The sequence below is a fragment of the Papaver somniferum genome, chromosome 4 (assembly GCF_003573695.1).
Source record: "Papaver somniferum cultivar HN1 chromosome 4, ASM357369v1, whole genome shotgun sequence".
Lineage (NCBI taxonomy): Eukaryota > Viridiplantae > Streptophyta > Magnoliopsida > Ranunculales > Papaveraceae > Papaver > Papaver somniferum.
The window spans coordinates 125374682-125400018 of record NC_039361.1 but is presented as its reverse complement, the minus strand read 5'-3'; the positions used below and the strand labels follow the sequence as shown (position 1 = coordinate 125400018).

At 37.3% G+C, this 25337-nt stretch overlaps 1 protein-coding gene and 1 long non-coding RNA gene across 2 annotated transcripts; both read left to right on the top strand.

The window, feature by feature from the left end:
* The first annotated feature begins 11405 nt into the window (after nucleotides 1-11405).
* Nucleotides 11406-11994, top strand: LOC113274503. The gene is made up of 3 exons (XR_003323029.1): nucleotides 11406-11537; nucleotides 11719-11768; nucleotides 11863-11994. It is a non-coding gene; the product is annotated as an uncharacterized LOC113274503 (long non-coding RNA).
* Nucleotides 11995-14112: 2118 nt separating this feature from the next.
* Nucleotides 14113-23610, top strand: LOC113273099. Its single transcript, XM_026522867.1, has 7 exons — nucleotides 14113-14904; nucleotides 15005-15086; nucleotides 15229-15302; nucleotides 15417-15487; nucleotides 15777-15879; nucleotides 21738-21793; nucleotides 23491-23610. The coding sequence occupies exons 1-7, from the start codon at nucleotides 14892-14894 to the stop codon at nucleotides 23608-23610; spliced, it is 519 nt and encodes a 172-aa protein (XP_026378652.1). The 5' UTR covers nucleotides 14113-14891.
* The last annotated feature ends 1727 nt before the right edge of the window (nucleotides 23611-25337 follow it).

Here is a 25337-nt window from a genome sequence, read left to right as displayed (position 1 = left end):
GAACAGAGAAGATGAGATCTGAGATAAATCGGGTGATTTTAGGTTAGTTTGGAAAGAAGAAAAACGAATACACAATTTCTCAAAATTATGGGCATGTGCATAATTTTATCACCGAGAATGGGTGCGCGCCTGAGAATTTCCGAGCATGGGTTTCACAGTGGGAAGAATCTGTAAAATGGGTCTGTCTGTAGAATAGCTTAGCCCATTGCCGAAACTGAATCTCGGACATCCCATTAGCCAGGTCCAAATCCATCTGAGTAGGTAACTGGATCGGTGAGTCACTCGGCTAACTGAAATTCAAATAGAGTTCCGTCTATTTCTGGCATATTCCCGGCCATTCTGGCCATTCTTTTCCTTCTTCCCTGCACAGTCATTCAGTCATGTACAGCCCCTGACGTTCACCTATTCATCCCTTCAAATGCTCCTGCAGTTCAATCAACCAATAACCTGTACTTCATTTTCAGCTGCATTACTCGCATTTGTCCGATCCTGCAGCTTCATTACCAATTCAATCAGCATAACCCAGCACCACAACCTTGTAATTCTCCAGGTCTATGTTGAAATCAACAGTACCATCAAAACTGTCACAGCCTCAGTAGCAACTGCAACTGCAACAACACTGACCCATTTGAATGCATCACCATCAGTACCAATATCTATTATGGTAGCATCTGTACCATTCTCCAATCGTTGGATACTACACATTCCATTCTGCATCTTCCATTCTTACCATATCTCCATTTCAACTCCTGTCATCTTCCATTTCCATCTCGATTTCAGCACCATACTATGGTTTATTCATCTCAAAGCAACCACTGCCATCCTGTTCAATTGCATTTGCAGCTGCAAAACTCATCCTGCAACTCTCATTATTCACAGCCATTGTGCGGCTTTAATCACCAACACACACATTAATACAGTCCCAACTCCAACCTGCAACTGTACTTCATAAACACCACCAGTTCCTGGCACTAAGTTATAACAACTCAACCTGCACCTAACATTCATCTAACTCCTTCATATCACCAACAGAGTTTCATCACTTCAACCACTAAGAACTGCGAGCACCAGCAACATGCTCTCTGTTCCTGTAATCTTGAGCCGCTTCTGCCAAACTAGTTGTAGCAACTTCAACTTAGCCATTTCCTGCACATCAATTTTAGTTGCTTTGACTCAGCCATTGCATCAGCATTTTCACACACATTCATTCTTACCTTTATCTCAGTCTTATCCACCGTGTCCCTGCAATACTTCTTAGCTTCAGTTGTTCAAGAGACATACCACCAATACCAGTTTATCAAGAGCCATTGTCACAACCATTAGCATCTCCAAATACTTCTCAAGACTGACTCATTTCAGTTTTCCCAAATAACAATGCCAAATCTCAGTTCCTGCAACAGCCCACTAATCCACCAGATTTAACCAGTAGACCAATCTTCATCTCCTAACACCAACAGCAGCACCACCAGTTCTGTTGTTTTCCTCAATTCCTGCAATCTAACTCAACTGCATCTTCAGTTTGTTTTAGATATCCACAAAATCAACCCCTGCAATTGCTCTACAGCTTCATTTCTGCACTGTTAAGCCATAGACCAATAACAGCTAGCTCATACAGCTCCTTGAACCTTCTTAGATTCACCAATTTGGTCAACACACAGCACCCAATTGTTCTTCACAGATCCACCCGACTGCAAACAAGATCTTCTCCCTGTTCTTCTCTGTAATTTCTTGGTTTAAAAACAACTTCGAAATCATACCCATCTTCTAATTCATCACCAACATCATTTCCTGTAAGATAAAAATTCAATTCGAACCAGTATTCACCACCATTTCCATCAACTCCGATCAGATTTTCATGGATCTCTGAATTACTCTCGATTCCGCCTTTATTTCCTCCGGTCTCTCAATTTCAGACATACACAATGAGAAGAATTCTCTAGGTTTTAGGGTTGTAATGATTAAAATTGATATTGGCGCCCCATTAATGCCTCTGCGAGACTTTGGCTCACTTATCTTTGACCATGGTATCTCATTATTCCACCGACCAGGCCAACAAGATCAGTGTATCTCGAAAGGATGTTCTAAGAGTCTGTCGAAAGGGCCCGGAGTCAGAATAACCAGCGTATCTCGCGGGGATATCCTAAGATTTATTCGGAAATCTCAGTAAGTGAGTCAGAGCCTAGAGCAGACATGACCAGTGTATCTCGCGATGATGTACTTGGAATCAGTCCTTGATCTCAAATAGGGTGAGTCGTGCTTAAAGGAGACATGCATATCTCCTCCCTTTTTCATAAGTCCTTCAGGGACGTTTTTACGCATCTACAGAGCCTACATGACCCACAGTATCTCGTCGAGGATGTATACTAAGAATCATGGCATCACAATCAGCTCCGTCTCGCGAAGACATGCTGGAATTGTGGCTGTTCTGGTTCATAATTCTATTAGGGACGTTTTACGCTCTACAGAACCTACGTGACCAGCAGTATCTCGTCGAGGATGTGTGCTAGGAGTCACAACATCACGACCAGCAGTGTCTCTCTGGGACGTATACTAGAAATCGTGGCTATGGGTGCCTTGAGGACCAAGGGATTAATCTCTCCCATGAGATTTGAGTTTTGTCTATGTGTTGAAATGACGCTTTTGCCCCTTGTCCAAATTTCACCATCTACAGTTTCGTATTGATCATTCGATCACTTGAAAATTACTTGAAGCTAATAGTTTGTGTGAGACATATATTGTCGTCTTCGAAGGATGCTTAGAACAAAAACATTTGTCTAGATACAGCACAATATGCGTACCTAGTATGCAAACTGTTTTCTTATGATTCAGGTCCAGGAACCTTGTTTGCATACCTAGTATGCAAACGGTTTTAACTGTTAAAGTCCGAGAACCTTGTTTGTATACTAGTATGCGAATGTATCTACCTGAGTTAGGTCTGAGATAACTGTTTGCATACCTATTTACAAACGGCTGGACAAGTCCAAAGTCCGTAAGCTATAGCTTGCGTACCTATTTGCAAACTTAGTGGTTTAAGTTCTAAAATCAGTTAAGTATGTTTTTCATACTCATGAACAAATATATTTATAAATTAAGGAATGCAATCTTTGCAAACCATGGCTTAAAGTTTATGAATTGATTCTTACGAATCAATCTGATTTTGTTTCAATCGGTTCATATATATTTCTATAAGATGGTGAATAATTGAACAACTCTATGTGAAACACAATTAAATTCATTTGATTATCTTTCATGACTGATTGATCATCATAGTTGATCTAGATGTGTTAGATGAATGTGGTTAAGACAAAAGTGTTCATATGGCTAACTTCGGTTAACTGTTATTGAGCCAACTCAATATACACGTTTAGATACGGTTACCCATATCTAAATGAAGGTATATTTCATTTGTGTCTAACAAGCTAAGACCATCTAATGGTGGAGAGATATTTCTTTGGTCTTAAACAGATTTATCTTGAATCTTAAATCAGGTTTTCATCTAACAGTGAATATTGAATGCTTTGTTACCAAGCTATCTTAGCTTTGATTGAAAGCAAACCCTAATTTGAAAGACTATTGTAGATGGTGGATTTTCGACAAAGACTAAAATCGTAAAACCATAATTGTACATATTCCTGATCCAACAATCAGATGAGTATTGAGTCTCATGTCTCTCATTGAAGCATGAAAACTCATGCCGCAAGAGTCTCTGACTGAGTTTATTGTCTCTCAGAGCATACGTGAATATGCAGTCTCTCAACTGAGGCAACGACATATCTCATGAATACTGAGAAATTTCAGTAATCACTTTTATATATAATCGAACGATTGGACGGCTCTTAGAAGCTTGCCTGCTAGTATAGAGCAATAACGTCTTCAGGATATAACAATGTTTTCCCTGACTATATAAAAGAAATATGACGCTTCAACAATCTCATATTACTCGACTCTCAGATAATTAATGCTCCTAGACATCATGCCTGCTAGTATAGAGCCATCAATTAATTATCTCTAATCCTTAAATTCATTAATTGAATATTCGAAAATATTCTACGTCCTTCATAATATTTCATTACTTCAATTCGTGGTTCTTCCCAGCAAAATTCCATGGGTTAGTGATAAATATTCAACATACGGTCATCTGAGCCGCTATCGAGTAAGCCCCGACCAAAATGGTGCAAGTGTATTCAGCAATAATGCATTAACGAGCACCTGAAAGCACGAACGAGCATTCAAAAATACGAAGGAACGATGAACCTACGCAAAATAGGAAGAAAAATAATAATAACAAAATATTAAGTTAAGGCGCTAGGGGACTGGGCCCACCGGCCGGCCAGTCATGTCGTGGCCAGTCCCACGCCTAATTCCTTATTTTATTATTTTTCCTTCATCTCATGAAAATTCCTTCATTTGAACAAATATCCTTCATTTTAAGGAAACTCCTCAGTTTCATGGTGTTTCCTCCGTATCAAGAAAATAATAATAACTAAGAAAGGTGTCGTGGGACCAAGCTCACTAGTCGACCGGTCATGCCCTAGTTGTGGCCGGTCCCACACCTTGCATTCCTTATTGTTTTATTATTATTATTTCCTTCATACCATGAAATTCCTTGGTTTCATGATATTTCCTTCACATCAAGTAAAAGATATAAAATTAGGGAAGACTCGCGGGATCGGGCCCTCGACGGCCGACCATGCCCTAGTCGTGGCCGGTCCCACATGCCCCTTAATTTATTATTATTAATTATCATTGTTTCCTTCATCTCATGGAAACTCCTTCACTTCAAGGAAAACTCCTTTATTTCAACAAACTCCTTGATTTCATGGTATTTCCCTAAAATCATGAAAATAATATAAAATTAGGAAAAGTGCCATGGGACGGCCGGTCATGCCTTGGCCATAGTCGGTCCCACACTTCATGATTCCTTATTTTGTTATTATTATTTACTTCATCTTATGAAGTTTCCTCAGTTTGACCAAAAACCTTGATTTCTTCATATTTTCTCAAAATGTTGCTCAAACGCGCATCAGAAAATATCAAAATTCTCATGACTGAGACACAAACACTTTGGTGACATGATAATATTACCTTGACCGACCAAGGTTGTCTCTTTGGCTTGCAAGAGGCCGATCCCGCATATTTTCATCATTTGACCTAATTTGTTCACATTAGGTTAAAACTCTTCCAAAAAACTTGGAATTTCATAAAACGATCGTCAATCGGTCCCATGACCAACCAGTGCCGGTTTCACGACCCTTTGGTCGATCCTTCATCTCTTCATAATTTATTAGGTTTTATCACCTAAGGTTCAGACGAACATTATTTTAATGAAAGGATTGAACCTGCATTTAATCATCTTTTCACCAACTGGTCTTCAAGAGACTTTGGTATTTTCTTATTCGAGCATATGGGCGCTACATGGTCGATCCATCATCCCATGTAGCCGGTCCCTACTTCACTCCGTGGTTGATTTTCAAAAAATCAGCTATTCAAAATTAGGGTTTCGAACCCAAAGCTTGGAAAAACATAATTCTGAGCAGATTCAAACACTAATAATTTTATGTTGATCCCATGATAAATATTTTAATTATCATATTCGGTTCAGTTGCCAATATTTTAAATTAATATTTTATTTGGTCATGTTACAATAATTCATCAAACGAGCAATATTCGCTCAAGTGAGCAATATTTTCTCAGACTAAAGAATATTGGTTCAACTATTAATATTCAACAATTCATCAAGTGAACAATATTTGTTCATCTTAACTATCAACATTTATTCGACAATTATACCTCTATCTCAACAGACACGTTCAATTCATGAGTCTTAGAACATTTGCAAATCACGTTCGACTCAGCAATACAAGGACTCATCTTCCCATAAAGTCAGCAACTGACTAACTAAGTACATGTTTGCCTTGCAGACTCCACAATCACGAGACATCAATCGTGTCACATGGGGGATATTAACTAGGGTTTTGTTCTGGCGATCTACAGACACACGATGAGAATGTGAGAAAGTCTTGCAATCAGTTGGAGGAGTTAGCAAAGTAGTGTATGGAAAATCAACCAAGTTTCCGCACGATGAGCAGCTGGTTTTAACACTATTTCCACTTCCCCACTCTTTGACTCCAGCAACTGTCACACTTCATGGGATCAAGGTGTTTACAATTCTAGCAATATAAATAAGTCTCTGAATCATGAATGAAGGACAAGACAATCTCTCGTCAACAGACAACAAGAGATTAAGAACTCAACGTCTGAGCAATTACTCTCAATAGAGCAAATTCAATCAATCAGAACTTATCTTATTTATTCACGCAGAATACACAACACATCTACAATCTTCGGTCACCATTGATCTCACACATTTCTCAGATTCCTCCCTACAGATCGACCCATCCTCTCTTGTGACCGAATTGACTCTGGAATGGCCATTGTCTTGGTTTAGGCCGGAGTCCTACAGATTGATCTCTCGAACTTAAAGCACTCCCTTCTTGCAGTGCATCTATGTGAGGTTAAGCATTTCGCTCGGTTCAAGGAGTCTCCTCCGCAAGGTCGTCTCCTCAATTCCGTAAAAACCAGCAAATCGTTTTTCCCCATCTACAGATTGGCGACCACAATGGGAGATTAATATCTCGGTTGCAATCTGAATTCTCACAAAGATAGTCGGTCTTAGGTCTGGTTCAGTTACCAATCCGGGTTCAACACCCGACTCTAACATCGTAAATTTTAGTAGTACTGCCACCACAAGTATTACTCCTCTCAACGTTGCAAGCTCTAGTGGTACCGCTAATACCACTCCTCCGGCCAGCAATGTCATGCCACATGTTACTACTACTCCTCCGAGTGCTGGTGCTCCAATGATCACTCATGTCAATGCTGTAAGTAATGCTACTGGCACCATCAACAATCCACCTCCTAGCGTATCTGCTGAAGAAATCAGAGGAAATCAGCATACCATAGTTGATCTTATGAAGGTTCAGAGTGAAATGGATGCAATGCAGAAAGAGTTGCCTGCTTATCTCAAATATCTCACGGACAAGCTTGTGTCTGAACAAACTCAGCCTCAATACGAGAAAGGAAAAGCTAAAGAAACGTCTTCAACCGCTGATCCTTAAATCTCTCCAATCCATGTTGTAGATGATGAAGAAGTATGAAAAGATGCAAACGATCCACCAGCAAAGGAACCTGCAAGTTTCATCACTCGAGAGGCCCTGAAGCGCTTTTTATAAGATCGAGGAAAAGACAAGACATCATCTGTCCACCGTCACCAACCTCCGTACCCTGCTGCTACACAAAGGATTCCTCTGCCAAAAGGTTATACCTCTTCAATGTTCACTCTTTATGATGGAACGGGCAATGCTCGAGAACATGGTTCTCGGTTTCTGGAATCACTGGGTGTACATGAGACAACCATGTCGTCCGTTTGAAAGAATTCTCAAAGTCTCTGACAGGCAGAGCACACACATGGTACAACAACATTGCACCAGGAAGTATCACCAGTTGGGGAGAAATGATTAATGCTTTCTACAGAAAATACTTCTTCGTCTCAGAGCAGATCACTCTCTCTGATTTAGGAAAAATGTCTCAGAAGAACAATGAACATCCTAAAAATTATGTGAAGAGGTTCGGAGTGCAAGCTTTGGATTGTCATGACTCGAATGTCACAGAACAACAACTGATGGACTTGTGCATCAACGGAATGATCCCGGTCTATAGAGCCTTGCTGGAAAATCCTCGGTTCCAAACTTTCTCAGAGCCTCATGAAGCAGCCAAACGATCAGCGACTATTGCACCTTCTTTACTGGAAAGAGCAAAGTCTGCAAGGTCCTCGAAGCAGCCAACGCCAAGTCAACAATCAATAAAATCTCCAGCCTTCAACAAATGTTTTTGCTGAAAGGAAAACCGTGACACAGCATCAGAACGCTTCTCCAACATCCCAGGCTCCTCTGAAGACACGAAGAAAAGATAACCAATCCTGAAATGCACAAACCTCGACCCGGCATCAACAAACGGGGAAATGGTCTGACAGACTCAAACTTCTCTCTTCTCATGAAGGAGTGATCGAGTTACTGGAAGTCTGGGTTCAAGATGGTGCAATCAAATTGTCGTTCATTAGGAGAGAGCCAACTTAAGAAGAAATGGAGAATCTCAGGTACTGTTGCCTTCACAGGTTCATCGATCATCCAACAAGTAACTGCAATATTTTGAAGCACATCTTCAAAAAGAAGGTTGATCACTAATAGCTTCAACTGGGGACTGAAGGAGTACACAAGATGAAAAAGCGGGGGTCTAACAACACCACCCAATATTTCGCTTAGCAATCTGTATGTACAAACTCGAATATACTTTTAAGAGAATCAACAAGACTCAATCAATTAAAAGTATATCAACGAGTTTATATCTCTCTTCTTGATTTGATTTACTCAAGCAAGAACTGCGAGTTATAATCAAATACAAGGAATAACTTGGATGGTACCAAAGACCAATATCCAAGGATCAATCAATGACAATCAACAACAGAATGTTGGATTATTCTAATTGATGATCTAAACGCACAACCTGTATTATTTCAATTATATAAAAAAATATAATGCGGAAATAGAAATAACACAAACACCAGAAATTTTGTTAACGAGGAAACTGCAAGTGCAGAAAAATCCCGGGACCTAGTCCAGATTGAACACACACTGTATTAAGCCGCTACAGACACTAGCCTACTCCAAGCTAACTTCGGACTGGACTGTAGTTAAACCCCAATCAGTCTCCCACTGATCTAAGGTACAGTTGTACTCCCTACACCTCTGATCCCAAAAGGATACTGCGCACTTGATTCCTTTAGCTGATCTCATCCACAACTAAGAGTTGCTACGACCCAAAATCGCAGGCTTTGACAATAAACAAATCTGTCTCACATAGACAAGTCTATCAAAGGACCAATTTGTCTCCCACAGATAAAACCTAAAAGGTTTTGTTCCGTATTTTGATAATAATCAAGGTGAACAAGAACCAATTGATAATCCGGTCTTATATTCCCGAAGAATAGCCTAGAGTTATCAACCACCTCACAACAATCTTAATCTTACGGTAGCGAAACAAGATGATGCGGAATCACAAACAATGAGACGAAGATGTTTGTGATTACTTTTTATATCTTTCCTATCGGGGATATTAATCTCAAGTCAATCAATCTGATTGTACTCGTACGATAGAAGATGCAAGATCAGATCACACAACTACGATAAAAGTAGTATTGGTCTGGCTTCACAATCCCACTGAAGTCGTTAACCTAGTTTTAGAAGAAGAAAACCAAAGGTTAAAGGAGAACCGACTCTAGTATGCAATATAGTATAACACGTGAGGTGTGGGGATTAGTTTTGCACAGATACTAGAGTTCCCCTTACATAGTCTTTCAAATCAGGGTTTGCAATTAAGTTACTTTGGTAACAAAGCAATCAATATCCACCGTTAGATGAAAACCTGATTTAGAATCAAGATATCTCAACCGTTAGATCGAAAAATTAGCAACGCATGCGAGTTCGACCGAGAAATGCTCTAACACATTTAGCTTCAATTGAAAATGATTTCTGAACTTAAACTTAAAAAGACTAAGGAATGCAGTTTGCAAACCGTGGCTATAAAATTTCATAAACCGATTCAAGTGAATCAGATCATCTTTGCTTCAATTGTGTCTTGTGCAGTACATGAGATTTCCTTGCAATTGAACAACTCTCTAACTAGTTCATTTAAAGTCATTTGAACTAGTTATGGTGAAGAAGAACATGGTTGATATGAAATGCTCATATGTCTAACCATTTGGTTAACTATTGTTGAACCAACAAGTGCATACGTTTGGGTAGGTTAATAAACCTAGAAGCGTGCATTGTCAAGTGTGTGTAACAAGCTAATTTTTCGATCTAACGGTTGAGATATCTTGATTCTAAATCAGGTTTTCATCTAACGGTGGATATTGATTGCTTTGTTACCAAGGTAACTTAATTGCAAACCCTGATTTGAAAGACTATATAAGGGGAACTCTAGTATCTGTGCAAAACTAATCCCCACACCTCACGTGTGATACTAGTTTGTATACTAGAGTCGGTTCTCCTTTAACCTTTGGTTTTCTTCTTCTAAAACCAAGTTAACGACTTAAAGACTTCATTGGGATTGTGAAGCCAGACCGATACTACTTTTATCGTAGTTGTGTGATCTGACCTTGCATCTTCTATCATACGAGTACAATCAGATTGATTGGTTTGAGATTAATATCTCTGATAGGCAAGATATAAAAAGTAATCACAAACATCTTCGTCTCATTGTTTGTGATTACGCAACATCTTGTTTCGCTACAATACGATTAAGATTGTTATGAGGTGATTGATAACATTACACCATATCATGGTTTTTGAAACACTTTTTTTTCGGAGGTGCGCAACGGATATAGACGCTGCACAGTTAACAACGTTAATATCCGTTGGGCACCAAATTATCCGTTGCACAAATTTTTTATATTTCATTTACTAAAAAAAATTAGTGGTGCAACGTATGGTCAACACCAACATTCGTTGCACAACATATGGTTTTTTTTTTAATATCCAATATGTTCTGATTTTTCTTTATTTTATTTTTTTTTTAGAAAAAATAAGACAACTCGTTTTTATTTCTCTCTTTATTATTCGGAAGGATGTTTTTTTTTTGAAGAGAAGTGAAGTAGTGAACCTCTCTTTGTCTAAACCAGATCTTCTTAGTTTTTAGGTTTTTCTGAAATCAAAACCTCCATTTTAATAACCCTTAATATAATCAAAGCCTGTGTTCTAGAAATCTCGATCTATTCTCTAAAATCTTAAAGATTTCCTAAACCTAGAAAATCATTTTTTTATGGAATCCAAAATCAATTCATCTGATAGTTGATTGTGTTAGTGATTATCATCAGGTATAAAACATTATCTACTATTATTGTTGTTTATTTTGATTTTGTTGGTTTTCTATTGATTTATTGTTTGATTTTGACCTAACTCTGTGAATAGTATTTTACTTTGTTAGGGTTTTTATTTTGGAGTCTTACTGTGTAGATTTTGGTGATTCTTTTTCTGGATTTTGTAATTTAAAGCACGAGTATGTTTTGATTTCAGTTTAATGTGCTTATTGAAGTTGTTTTGGTGTAATATCTCACGGTAGTTGGGGGTTTTATTTTGGAACCTTTTTGTACAGATTTTTGGTGTTTTTTTGTTTGTTTGTAATATATAGTTTTGATGATTGGGTATGTTTTGGTTCCATTTTAATGATTTATTGAAGTTGTGATGTAAAATCTCTTGTAAAAATGGATGATTTGCATTCAAAATGGCAGGATATGCACATCTTTAACCTTGTTTGTTATTTACTCGGTGGCAGGACATAGTTTAAGAGGCTTATTGATACTTGTTGTGATATTTGAGGTGTTTGTGTTGCTGGTATTGAGGGAGAACCTCTTAACCTTAATGAGCATGTTGCAGAAGCAATAGCTGCTGGTTTTGCAGCATGGATAATGTTCTTCGCTCGTAAGTCTTTATCAAATTTTTCTCATTGCAGTGTGGTTGTGTGGTATTAATCCTTATATTATTTATGAAAATTTTGGGGTGTTTCTTTCTGGAAAATTTGATTACGAATTATCAAATATTTTCCTTAGTCGAATCAATGTGCATGTGTTGTCGTTGATATATTTTACCACAATGTTTTTAGGTACACTCCAATATCCCGGTTCCATGGGTTACTTTCATTTATTGGTTAAGGTACATATATAATGTATAATTGTAAGCTATTGTATTCTCCTTTAATTCGCATTAAAAGTATTCACTGACTGGTCGTTTCCATAAAATTATGCAGATTTATCCAAAGGGAAAATGAGCCAGCATCTGGCGTATATAAAACCATACGATATGCTCTAAGGAGGTTCCTCCTTGCCCAACGACGCTGAAAAGAGAGTTGCATCAAGAAACTTATAGGATTTGGCTCTAATAGATTTTCCGAGGTTTCCTCTCCTATTTTTATTCCTCATCTTGATATTTTTTCGGTCAAGTTTTACTAAATAATTTCTTTTGTTTTGATTTGCCATTTATACGAAATTCATTTATAGTTTATACTTGTGCATATATTTGAAGAAATCGAAGACATGGCTCCTGACATACAGGTTAATAACAACCTTTAACTGCTGATACATGTGATATGTCAAATGTTGAAGGAAAGTTTCAAAATTTGTTTCCATTTTATGTTTCTTTAGGTGTTATCTATGAATAATGCAAGTCTTTTCAGCAGTCCAAAGGCTTGTAAAGTTTGACAGCTATTTTCACATTCAGGATGAGGAGAGTGAGCTTGCAGATTTGGCTGCTGTTAGTGCAAGATACAACTTAAGAATTATGGAAAGATGATTGCTGAAGCAATGAGTAGAGGATGGATGAAGGGTGTACTGACATTTGAAGAAGCAAAGAGCTCTGAGAACAACCTCTGGATGCAATTTGAAGGTGGTTAAATTTCCCCATACTTCGTTACAGACGGTGAAGATTTGCGAAGTGCTGATTAAGAATCGAGGTACCTTGTTTGTTATTAGTGAAATCCTGCACCTGCATACCATCTGTGTTAGCTGTTTAAGTTTGAGTATTGCAGAAATTCAGACACTTCTGGATTACCTAGATGCATATACTTTAATAATGAACAAAAAAATAATTAATGGCTCAGGATGTAGTTAAACCCATGTTATCTAAGAGATATGTACTGGGAAGGGAAGCACTGAGCAAGGCCAAAACAATTCATGAGTCTCTTCAAGTCTTAGCTACTGCACCAGCCAAAGTGCTGATTTTTTTTAGTTATGGGTACTCCTAAGAATTATAAGTCTGGTTGTAGTTATGGGTATTCCAAGCATGTCATTGTTAACTATGATTTTTTCATGTCTAAAAACCTCCAATAGACAAGCAGTCATTTATTCGTGCCTCGGAATTTTGAATCTTTTTGTTTTCTTCCTGTCATGTTGCTATGTTTTCTGTTTAATGCTTCCTCTGGATTCTCTCAATTATTCAATTGAGTTTGAATAATAATTATACTTTCTTTCACTTTGCAGGATTTGAATCAATCATTGTTTTTGGAGTTAAAAGAGAGTTCTTATTCTCTTGATATTTGTTGTCAGGGAACCAGGAGTCACACGTGTTTTTGAGAAGAAAAGGAAGTCAGGTCTCTTTAGAAACCAAATATGCGAGAAGAGGAGGAGGTCGGTCTTCACCAGTGAGCTGCTATGCTAGTTCTGTTGCCACCAGCCAAGGGTTCGACGGTTATTTATCAGAGATCAACAACTCCACTCAAAACCAACCAAGGGGTACAGATTTCAATGGAGATTTGGGTCAAATGCTGGAGTTAAGAATCGGTCGAGAGAAGCTGTTGAAGATATGAATGTGGTATGATTCAGTAGCTCGAGTTTGTGTGGTGGTTGTAACTCAATATTGCAGGATGAATTGGGTGCAAAGTGATGAACATCTGCTAGAGTTTCAAGATTAATTGAACCATAGAATGTAATTGTGCTGATGGTGGTTAAATAAGGACCAAATGTGAACACATGTGAATGTTAAATGGTTTCCGAATTATGGGTTTACTGTGAATTGAATTTGCAGGTGTTTGAGTGAGTTTAAAATCTATAGAACTTCAATGCTACAACAAGATGAGAATGGCACATCAGCTGTTCGATAAAAGGCCTGAATCGTCATCTTGTTGTCAACCAACAGTCTGTCCGCAGGGGTTGTTGCTGCAATGGTTTATGTGACTGCTTGCAATATTCTGGTGTCTGCACTGGATTGAGCTGAGTCTTAGAAGTCGGTAAGAAGGAAGAGGGTTATTGGCAGTCGATACAGAGAAGGACAACTGAGCTGAAATGGGTTTTTGAATCTGAAAAGTGCAGTTTGGTTTGAGCTTGTTCTGTGAAGTCAAATCAAAAAAGGAAGTGGTATGTGTGTTAAAGTTGATGTGTGATGCTGTCCATAGGGGAGCTGTGATTCAAACTTGTGGCAGTCAAATGGAGTTTACTAAAACTCAGTTGAGAAGAGAGCAAGATAGACAAGGACAAGGAAGTTTATGTCATTGATATCATGGGTTTGTAAATGAAAGTAAAGTTACTGGAATTTGCGGGAGTTGTGGTTGAGTTTTGAGATTGTGTTGCTGCCATGAGACGGTGGATTATTTGCCATGGTGCAGGTGGTCTGTCTTACGGAGTTTGGAGCTGGTTTTGAAGGCATGGAGGGAACATAAGTTAACCTTGGATGGAATATGGAGCTGCTAGGAGGTCCGCAAGCTGATCACTAACCAAGTGTTGCCGTAACTGAAGCAGTATGCCCTAGTCTGTGCAGCTATTATCCATAGTCTTGTGAGCATTGAATGATGTGTGTTTGGCATAGGGTAGGACGTGATTTAGAAGGCTACAAGATATGAAGATTTGGGTACCAGCTAGTCTGGATATTAGATAGAGATGTTGCCGATAGTTTTGGGTTGGTGAATGGTTGATATTTTGCTGCGTGGATAATATGTGTATGTTTGGAATTGTGGTGTATCTATCCTATTCGAACTTGCAGGAGAAAGAAGCTATATAAGCATGAAGAAAAATACAAAGGAAACCTACCTTGACATCACCGTTTTGATGTCTGCAAAGTGCTTGATAGAGATCCTGAAAGAGCTTGCCTGCACCTGTTCTACACAGCAACAACTTGTTTGCTGCCTGGGTTTAATCTCAACTTTTCTTTCTTTTGATCATCTTTAATCCGTATATCTTATTTTTGAGAACAATTATTATTTTGAGTAGCTAAAACTATCTTTGATTGAGGACAATTTCGAAGCCTGGAATATGGATTATTAACTGATATGCAATAGCAACGGGAAGCATGAACTTACAGGGTATGAGAGTTGAAACCTTTTTCTCCTGAACTTTATGTTTGTTTTCATCTTGACCTTGCAAAAAAAGATTCTAACTCTAAAAATATTTCTATTTTATCAGAAATATTCAGACATCGATGGAAGACCTTGAAAAACTTTATGTGGGAAAAGTTGAAGAAAATTTTCATATACAACATGAATAGGTTCTTGCTTGAAAATTTGTTCAGAACTGTGATGATGAATTTTTGACGTTCGAGTTGGATTACAATAAGGTTATTGAACTCTCACCTCTAATTTGTTCATTTAACTATATCTAATGGTTAGAAGCTTTCTATCCATGTGCAGGGTAGTTGTTCTACAAACTAAAAACGCAAGGAAAGCAAGTGAAGATATTCTATCGACTTATTCTATACCTACAGGTAGTTGTCTTCTGATCTCAAGACATGAAAACATTTGAGTACCCAAGTTCTTATTTTTGTCGAATTTGGATTCGGCTGTCTTGCAGCCTATTTAAGAATATACTTCTTCTGCAGATATCACTTTTGCTAGGTACGATTCTCGAGATGGATGGAATATTGGAACCTACAATTTTGCTTCATCTATGGTAGTGTTTTTTATTTTTCCTGAAGTTGCATAGCATATTTAAGACAAGGTCCGTTGTTGTTTACCAAATCTTAGTCAGAATTCACATTGCACACTCATTGAATAGAGAGATTGCGTTTTCTTACTTCTGTAGAATATAACCTTTAATTCTGAACATGAAATCCTGTCTCGCATATATAATTCTGGTGAGAGCAAATGAAATTCTTTGAAAGTGGATTAGTTTATCAATCTTTGACTGTACATGTTTTTTTCTTCCTATAATTTGATCAAGTGTTGTCATCTGCCTGCAGCTATTCATCGAAGAATTTAGTAGTGGAGCTTCAGCAGGCTTGGGTTGCTCTTGCAGTATAGCATTCTATCTGAGAATTTTATTCGATCACATTGACTCTGCATGTATAGCAAATTCTACACCAAATTCTTTCACCTGTTCTTTCCCAAAATTGGCCATGCATACTTCACATAAGTGGTAGCTTCTTTTAGTTCAGAATTGGATTCTAATTCTGTCTTGTACTTTGCAGGATTGAGTAAATGTTCTTCTACCTGTGGTAGTGTTTGGAATGGGAAAAACTTCTCAGAATGTAACAACTGAAGGTTAGGGTTTTCATAGTTTCAAATTCAGAAACTTGTGTTTATAACATTTGGGATTTTCCATAAGTTGTTTAATATTGTATGGGTTTATGGTAATTAAATTCATCTATCTACTTTGTTGATGTATGAATCGTTCTTGATGGATTTTTATGATACTGAGGTTCCATCCTAAATTGGGATTCTAATTCATCTAGAATGATATATGCATGCAGGTGCATAATCAATTTATATTCAGGAGCAGAAATCTGCCGGAATTAAAGCCGGCGACAACTTTTTTTTGACCTGAAAAATATTTTGCAACGCATATAAAGTAGGAATAATATACGTTGCACAAATTCCCTGAAATGAGCAACGGATACAACTGCAAACAAACAAATATAACACTGACAGAAAAATGAAATGGTCCCACAAAAGTGTTATTCTATTAAAAATAGCCGTTGCACAAATTAGAAAAATAAACCGTTGCACTAACAATTGTACAACTTTTATATGCGTTGCTCAATATAATTTGTGCAACGGTTGCACACCAATGCGCAACGCCGTTTTGCCAAAAATTATTAACGTTGCACAAATTATGCGCAACGTTTATAAAAGTCACAAAAAGGGTGTTTTTGGTGTAGTGTAACTCTAGGCTGTTCTTCGGGAATATAAGACAGGATTATCAATTGGTTCCTGTTCACCTTGATTATTATCAAAAGACGGAACAAAACCTTTTAGGGTTTATCTGTGGGAGACAGATTGATCCTTTGATAGACTTGTCTGTATGAGGCAGATTCGTTTATTGTAGCCTGCGATTTTGGGTCGTAGCAACTCTTAGTTGTGGGTGAGATCAGCTAAGGGAATCAAGTGCGCAGTATCCTGCTGGGATCAGAGGCATAGGGAGTACAACTGTACCTTGGATCAGTGGGAGACTGATTGGGGTTCAACTACAGTCCAGTCCGAAGTTAGCTTGGAGTAGGCTAGTGTCTGTAGCGGCTTAATACAGTGTGTGTTCAATATGGACTAGGTCCCGGGGTTTTTCTGCATTTGCGGTTTCCTCGTTAACAAAATTTCTGGTGTCTGTGTTATTTCTTTTTCCGTATTATATTTGTTTATATAATTGAAATAATACAGGTTGTGCGTTTAGATCATCAATTAGAATAATCCAACCTTTGGTTGTTGATTGTCATTGATTGATCCTTGGATATTGGTCTTTGGTACAATCCAAGTTATTCTTTGTATTTAATTAGAACTCGTAGTTCTTGCTTGAGTAAATCAAATCAAGAAGAGAGATATAAACTCGTTGATATACTTTTAAATGATTGAGTCTTGTTGATTCTCTTAAAAGTATATATTCGAGTTTGTCCATACAGATTGCTAAGCGAAATATTGGGTGGTGTTGTTAGACCCCCTCTTTTTCAAAATGCATTCATCAAGGAGTTTAAATATACATGATAACCCATGTTAGAGAATTTCTCGGTCGAACTCGCATGCGTTGCTATCTCAAGCATGTTTTTCAATGTTAGTGATCAAAACTATAAGTCTTGATTTCTAGTCTACTATAGCTAAGTAACTAGGATAGAAAGTGTAGCTGAGCTCAAGGATTTCATGGAGATTCATCATACAATAAGAAGAACTACTCAAGGAACCGGTGGAACTTGTCGACAAAAAGGTATGTGAAGACTTGAACTTATCTATCACTCAAAAGTCTATCTACTCTATCTCCTACTTCTTGAGACAAAAAGTCGTATTCTATATATAGACTTAGATTATCCATATTTGGTATTTCGAGCCGAGTATACCTTGCCTATCTATATCTCGAAATATGTGTTGGTAAGCGTTTCGCTTCGACCATGTTTATCTTTACCTAGTGGCGAAAGTCATGATATGTTTCAATCACTTTGAAAATTGCTTTAGCGAAAAATGGTGTAACAACTATATAACGTCCTCTAAGAATGTTTCAATGATTGGAATGAGAGTTTAGATTACATAACCAATGATGGACATAAGTATTGTTGTAGAAACACATATGTGCATAACTCCTATCACTTGAACCAAAGTTTGCGAACTTTGTTGATCAAGAGAAACCGGAAGAATGGCTTGTTGCCAAGTCCGCGCACTGCCGAACTTTTCATCCCGAGAAATTCTGCTGGAGTTGACAAACTTATTGCTTGAGTACCAGTCCGTGAACCGGTGGAAAGTCTTTGCCGAGATTTTCTGTTGGAGTTTGTAAACTCTGCCCGGTTGCTTAAGTCCGCGAACCTAGTGTGCGAACTTAAGAAGGTTATATATCTGAAGATGATTTCTGAACTTAAACTTATAAAGAGTAAGGAATGCAATTTGCAAACTGTGGCTATAAAGTTCATGAACCGATTCGAGTGAATCAAATCATCTTTGCTTCAACTGTGTCTTGTGTAGTACATAAGATTTCCTTGCAATTGAACAACTCTCTAACTAGTTCAATTGAGTCATTTGAACTAGTTATGGTGAAGAAGAATATGGTTGGTATGAAATGCTCATATGGCTAACCTTTTGGTTAACTATTGTTGAACCAACAATGTACACGTTTGGGTACGGTTAACAAACCTAGAAGTGTGCATTTCATTTGTGTATAACAAGCTAAGTTTTCGATCTAACGGTTGAGAAATATTAGCTTGAATCTGAATCAGGTTTTCATCTAACGGTGGATATTGTTTGCTTTGTGACCAAGGCGAATCCCTGATTTGAAAGACTATATAAATGAGACATCTAGTATTGTGCAAAACTAATCCCCACACTTCACGTGTGATACTAGTTTGCGTTCTAGAGTCATTTCTCCTTTAACCTTTGGTTTTCTTCTTCCAAAATCAGGTTAACGACTCAAAGACTTCATTGGGATTGTGAAGCCAGACCGATACTACTTTTATCGTAGTTGTGTGATCTGATCTTGCGTCTTCTATTGTACGAGTACAATCAGATTGATTGGCTTGAGATTAATATCTCTGATAGGCAAGATATAAAAAGTAGTCACAAATATCTTCGTCTCATTGTTTGTGATTCCGCAACATCTTGTTTCGCTACCATACGATTAAGATTGTTGTGAGGTGATTGATTTATCTAGGTTGTTCTTCGGGAATATAAGACCGGATTATGAATTGGTTCCTGTTCACCTAGATTATTATCAAAAGACGGAACAAAAACTTTAGGGTTTTTCTGTGGGAGACAGATTGATCCTTTGATAGACTGTGTGAGACAGATTTGTTTATTATCAAAGCTTGTGATTTTGGGTCGTAGAAACTCTTAGTTGTGGGTGAGATCATCTAAGGGAATCAAGTGCGCAGTATCCTACTGGGATCAGAGGCGTATGGAGTATAACTGTACCTTGGATCAGTGGGAGACTGATTGGGATTCAACTACAGTACATTCCGAAGTTAGCTTGGAGTAGGCTAGTGTCTGTAGTAGCTTAATATAGTGTGTGTTCAATCTGGATTAGGTCCCGGGTTTTTTTTACATTTGCGGTTTCCTCGTTAACAAAATTTCTGGTGTCTGTGTTATTTCAGTTTCCGCATTATATTGTTTTATCTTTATACTTGAAATAATACAGGTTGTGCGTTAGATCATCAATTAGAGTAATCCAACCTTTGGTTGTTGATTGTCATTAATTGAACCTTGGATATTAGTCTTTGGTACCATCCAAGTTATTCCTTGTGTTTGATTAAAGACTCGCTGATTTTTATTAGCTCGAGTAAATCAAAACAACAGAGACATATTAAATCCTTGAGATACTTTTACTTAGATCGAGTCTGACTGTCTAGTTGATTATCTAGAAAGTATTTCGGAGTTAGTCCATACAGATTTCTAAGCGAAATATTGGGTGGTCTTGTTAGGCCCCCGCTTTTTCAATTGGTATCAGAGTAGGCAAACACGTTCAAGACCTTACAAGTCTGTGTTTGTAGCGATCTGACTCTATGGACAGAGGTGCTATCTCTATTAACGTACCACCAGTCTTCGAAGGCTCTAATTACTTATGGTGGAAAATTGCTATGCGAGCTTTTCTTCAAGCGCGTGATTTTCAATCATGGGTATATGTTGTTAATGGTTATGATGCTCCCGTTGTGGCAGTTGGAGATGTAAACGTTCCCAAGAATATTGGTGAATATAATCCTGCAGAGATACTTGCTGCAAAGCAAAATTCCGAAGATTTGAATGTCATCATACATGCCATTACCCCAAATCTTCAGCACCATGTGTCAAATTGCACTAGGTCTAAAGATGCTTGGGATATCTTAGAAACCGTATTTGAAGGAAACTCTAGTGAAAAGGAAGCTAGGCTTCAAAACCTTAATTCCGATTGGGAGAACCTTTGTATGGAAGATGAAGACACATTTGATGAGTTTAATCACAGAGTGTCTGAAATTGTTAATGCATCTTTTGCATTGGGTAAGACTATTCCTGAAAAGGATATTTGTGAAGAAAATTCTCAGATCGCTGCCATCTAGATACGAGTCTAAGAAGTATGTCATCGTTGAGGAAAATAACCTTGATAATCTTTCCAGAAATACATTGGTTGTAAAGCTAAAGATCTTTGATCATGAGCATACATCCAAAATCGGAAAGGATGTTGCCTTTAAAGCACAGAAGAACACTAAGTTACTTGATAAAAGTAAAAATATTTATGTCTCTGAGGATGATCAGTCTGAGGGTGATTTTTCGGATGAAGATCTTGACAAATCAGTCTCCTTGATCACAAGACAGTTTAGGGATCTTCTATTGAAGAAAAGTAAAAGGTTTTCAAGAAATAAATCTAGGTCTAGGGCTGGCAATGGATAGCCGAAATTCGAGATCCGTTTCCGATTATTCGGCATCCTATAGGATTTTATCCGACATATCGGATACCGGATATCGGAATCGGATATTTTATCGTATTTTACCTCTTAACAATATCGAAATCGGATTGGGCTCTATCTGTTTGGTTAATATCCGATAGTGTAGGGGGTACTTGTAATTTTCCCATACCAAGTATAGTCGAGGAGGAGTCGAGAAGATAAAACTCATTTCCCATTTGTTTTTTTCTTCTCTTCTCAGGTCTCAGTGAGAACTTCTCACTTTCTCAGGTCTCACTTCTCAGTCTCGCTCCCCCTCTCCAATAATTATTAATCACTCAATCAAATCAGGTATTGATTCGCTCCCCCTCTATGTTGTTAATAATTTCTCTTTTAATTTGTTAGATTTCAATGTTCGATTCTTATGAAATTAGGGTTTCTGTGTTTCAAAAATTAGGGTTTCTGTATGGATGAAAGATTTGAGATGGGTTTAAACTGAATTAGAATATGAGGTCGAAGAATAACTTAATATTGATAGTTAGGGTATGATAAAATTAAGGTTATTGTATGGATGTATTATTAATTTTTTTGAAATTCTTTAAAGACAAACCAAATCCTCTGTTCATGAAAAGATGAAGATTATACTTTCTAAATGGGATGTTCTTTTTATGGTAATTTGATTTGTGATTACTGTTGGAGGAGGAACATCAGAACATGACCAATTTGATTAATGATTACTAAGGTTTTGATTTGAAATGTTGAAGTGAAGTATTGGTTATTTGATTGATTGATTAGAAGGGCTTTAAAATGTGGAATAAATATTGGTTTATTCAGCTTTGTTTGAATACTAAATTCATTCTTTTTTCTTGCTTTTGTGATTAGGTTTTGAGTTTCAGCTGCAAATTTCAGGTCTTCTTGGAGTTCACTCATTCTTTAAGGTTTGTCACTGTTCATGACTTGCTTTACTACTTAACTGACTAGATTTATCGAGTAGCTACGTTTTATTGTAGGTTGCTGCAAAACATGTTTGTAGTTTACAATCTTTAGAGATTTCAGTGTGTGACAATATGTATTTAGAATTTCTGCTTTATTTGTCAACCACGCCCCTTTTGCTGTTGAATCAGTCTCAAGTCTGCACCCGCACATCTTATTTTTCGATGAGGTTTTCACTGCCATTTAAAACGTTGAACTGCAAAAGTTTTTTCTTCTTTTTTTTTGTCTAGCAGTAAGACCTTGTGCAATGGCTTGATGAATCTTACTATGTGTCCTTCCTTTCATAGTATTAAAAATTTAAAATTCCAAGTTTGAAATCTGTAATAGAATATAATTTACATAGAACAGTTAACAATGGTGGGTGGGGGTTTATTTAAACTTTAAATTTCGTCTGCCGTTCAGTACTTCTTAAATTTTTGTTTGTTCCAATTGAGCTAAGTTTCATCAATTTGGGGGTACCCTGTCTATATCCAACTTCAAAATTCTCTAACTTTCTTCTGTGAGTGCAATTGGGTTCTAACTAGTACAATGTCAATTAAATTTTGCATGTGTTGGATGCAATGTCATAACTGTTGGTTGATTTCTGTACATATATGTTATTTAAATCTTTGTTATTGACCATCATAGGATTTAGTGTTACAAATATGATGATGATTATTATTAAAGAGGAGCATTTATGCAAGTTTCAAATTAGAAGGCAAGAATAATGTGTAAATGCAAATTGAATGTTTTGTCAGAGGTTAGGTAATTGGAGGGAAATTTAGGATTGGAAGGGTTTTAAGGGCACATGTGTTGTAAAGTTAGAGGGGAGGTTGTGAAATAGGGACACACTACATCTCTTTGCACCTTGTTACCTCTGTGAATTTTTAGATTGCATATGTTTTGCTTGGTTAGCATGTGGGTATGTGTGTTGCTTATAGTGGTGAAAGCTTTGAGGTACTGAAATGTTGGATGTCAGACATTCTTGCTTGTCTAATGTTCTTACTTGTATAATGGTTTTACAGTATTTGTAGAAATCTGTAGGGTAATGGTATGATTCATATAACTCATATCCACATTGTTTTGGCATTTTTCTGAGTCATATAACTCATATTACAGATTATGTTTTTGTTTACTATGTGCCTATTTTAGAAGACAGAATCCTTCTTCCCCTATTTTAGAAGACAGAATCCTTTTAAGCATTGTTGAGTATCAAGACACATGTTCGCAAATGTATTGCTTGCGTATATGAACATCTGAGATCTGAGTGGAGTATCAATGCATTACCCATTTCTCAAACCGTTCTCTAGTTTATATATTGTTGTGCATTTCAATAATTAGTTTGTAGTCTGTTACCGGTGTCTCTGACTCAGAGCACATCTTATCACATAGAGCGTTGTAGTGGCTCCAATATAGTTTTAGAAGGCATTTCAAGTTTTTTACCTGGACTATATCTAACGTAGTCACACTAGAATATCTGTGAATGTGTATACATTACCGGTGACAACTACAACAGATTTATATCAAACAATATTTATTTTTTCTTCTGATATTGTTGGTTTCAGCAGATTTTCCTTATGTCTTCTAATACCCACTCTGCTTTTTCTTTGATTAAGTAGTTGTCCATCTACTTCTAAGCGCTGTTGATTGTTTGTGAATGCAGATACAAAAGTCGTCGACTGATGTTGATGCAATGATGCAACATGCAGCCAGGCAGTCAAAGAAGATCATCACTAGCCTGTTGACATTGTTGTTTAGTCAATGTTACAAGAAGACATTGTAGTTTCTTTGTTTGTAGTTGCAGACTATTTGTAGTTTGTTTTTTCATGTGTGATGTAACTGAGAGACTGGGAGTAGTGTTTGTGTGGTTTGTCTTTCAGGTTACACTGAAAAAAAAAATCTTTACTCGGTTAAAAATTTTCAGCATTTGCTTCTGTTCCCACAAAATCGTATTTTAACGGATAAAAATTGGATATCCGATAGCTTAACCTTAACCTTAACCTTATCGAATTGGATTTTTTGATATATGTCGGATGTTATCAGATAGCGGATATCCGCTAACCCTTAAACTTATCGGTATGGCCAATATCCGGCGGATATTTATCCATTGATATCCCTACCTAAGTCGTCAGATAAACCTCACAATTGCGTTCCTCCTAAAAACAGGGATGCTGACGAGGATATGCCATAGTTCCTTAAGTGTAAAGGTTTTGGTTATTTTGCGAACGAGTGCCCAAACCGTAGAAAATACACTGGGAACAAAGATCTTGCTGTAACACTTGATGAGATGTTTGAGATCTATGATTCTGATGAAGTTAGGAAATCAAGTATTGGCCTTCTATGTGAAAACATTGATTTTGATAATTGTAGCAATACATATATCAAACTTTATGGTTTCGGTGAAGAAGAGAATCCAATCAAGCTAGAAGAATCAATTGACACATCCTTTGGAAACTCTGGTTGTAAAATTTCAGGATCAACTATGTGTCTGGCTGCTTTCACACCACAGATGCCTGAATACTATCCAAGTTTGACGTGCTCGTTTTGTTCTCAGAAGGGTCATGAACTATCAAGATGTTACAAGTACAAACATCAAGTGAGGCACGCCAACAAACTTCAACGAAGATCAAATCGATTGTCAATGAAGCTTAAACTTGCTCAGAAGACTGCTGAGGTACGTAGGATTTTATCTTCGTCTAAGAAGTTGGTTTCCAAAGACAAAATAAGACCATTAGAGAAGAAGGTATGGTCAAATCGCTTTGATATACAGAAGTCTTAGGATTCCTCTCAAGAGGAAAATGGTGGACAAATTGTTGTTCACCACAGCACAAATTAATTGTGTTGTTTGGTAAATCTTGTCTCATGTTCCTAATCAAAAAGAGATAAGATTATGTACCACTCAGGCTTTAGGAAAAGTTTTTTTTTAGGATTGTTTTTCCTGTCTATCAAATAAAGTAAAGGGTTATTATCGACAAATCTACTCTTTATATGGTTTAGAATTGGGCGTCCACGAACCTGTTTAAAGGTTGCGAACCCTACATTCCTTTTTCCTCTCTGATATATTTTATATCCTAAGACTGGTTGATGAGATTGTGAATTCCACTAAAAAAAACAGTTGTTTATAACTGTTCTCTAAGCATCATGTCTTTGGATGGAAAAGATGTCAATATGATTGTTAAGCCATCAATCAAGGAAAAAGATAAATCTCCAGTAACTCCTTCCTTGAAAAGAAAGAGGAGGAATACAAGAAAGCCAAGGGCTGTCCCTTATAACTCTCAGAAGTTTTCCGATGTTCTTGATGAGTTGAAGGAAGTAAGAAAGGAGATTAGTGAAATAAAGGCTTGCGTTTTAAGATCTTTGGAAATTCAAAAGGCCCTGGTTCGACATCATCAGCCAAGACGATTTGTTGGTATTGACTCCTTCCTCCACGAACCTTATATTCCGATGGCTGTTGACGACAAGGAGTTCGGGAATGATAAGGAATTTCTCAAAGATATTGTTGCCTAGTAT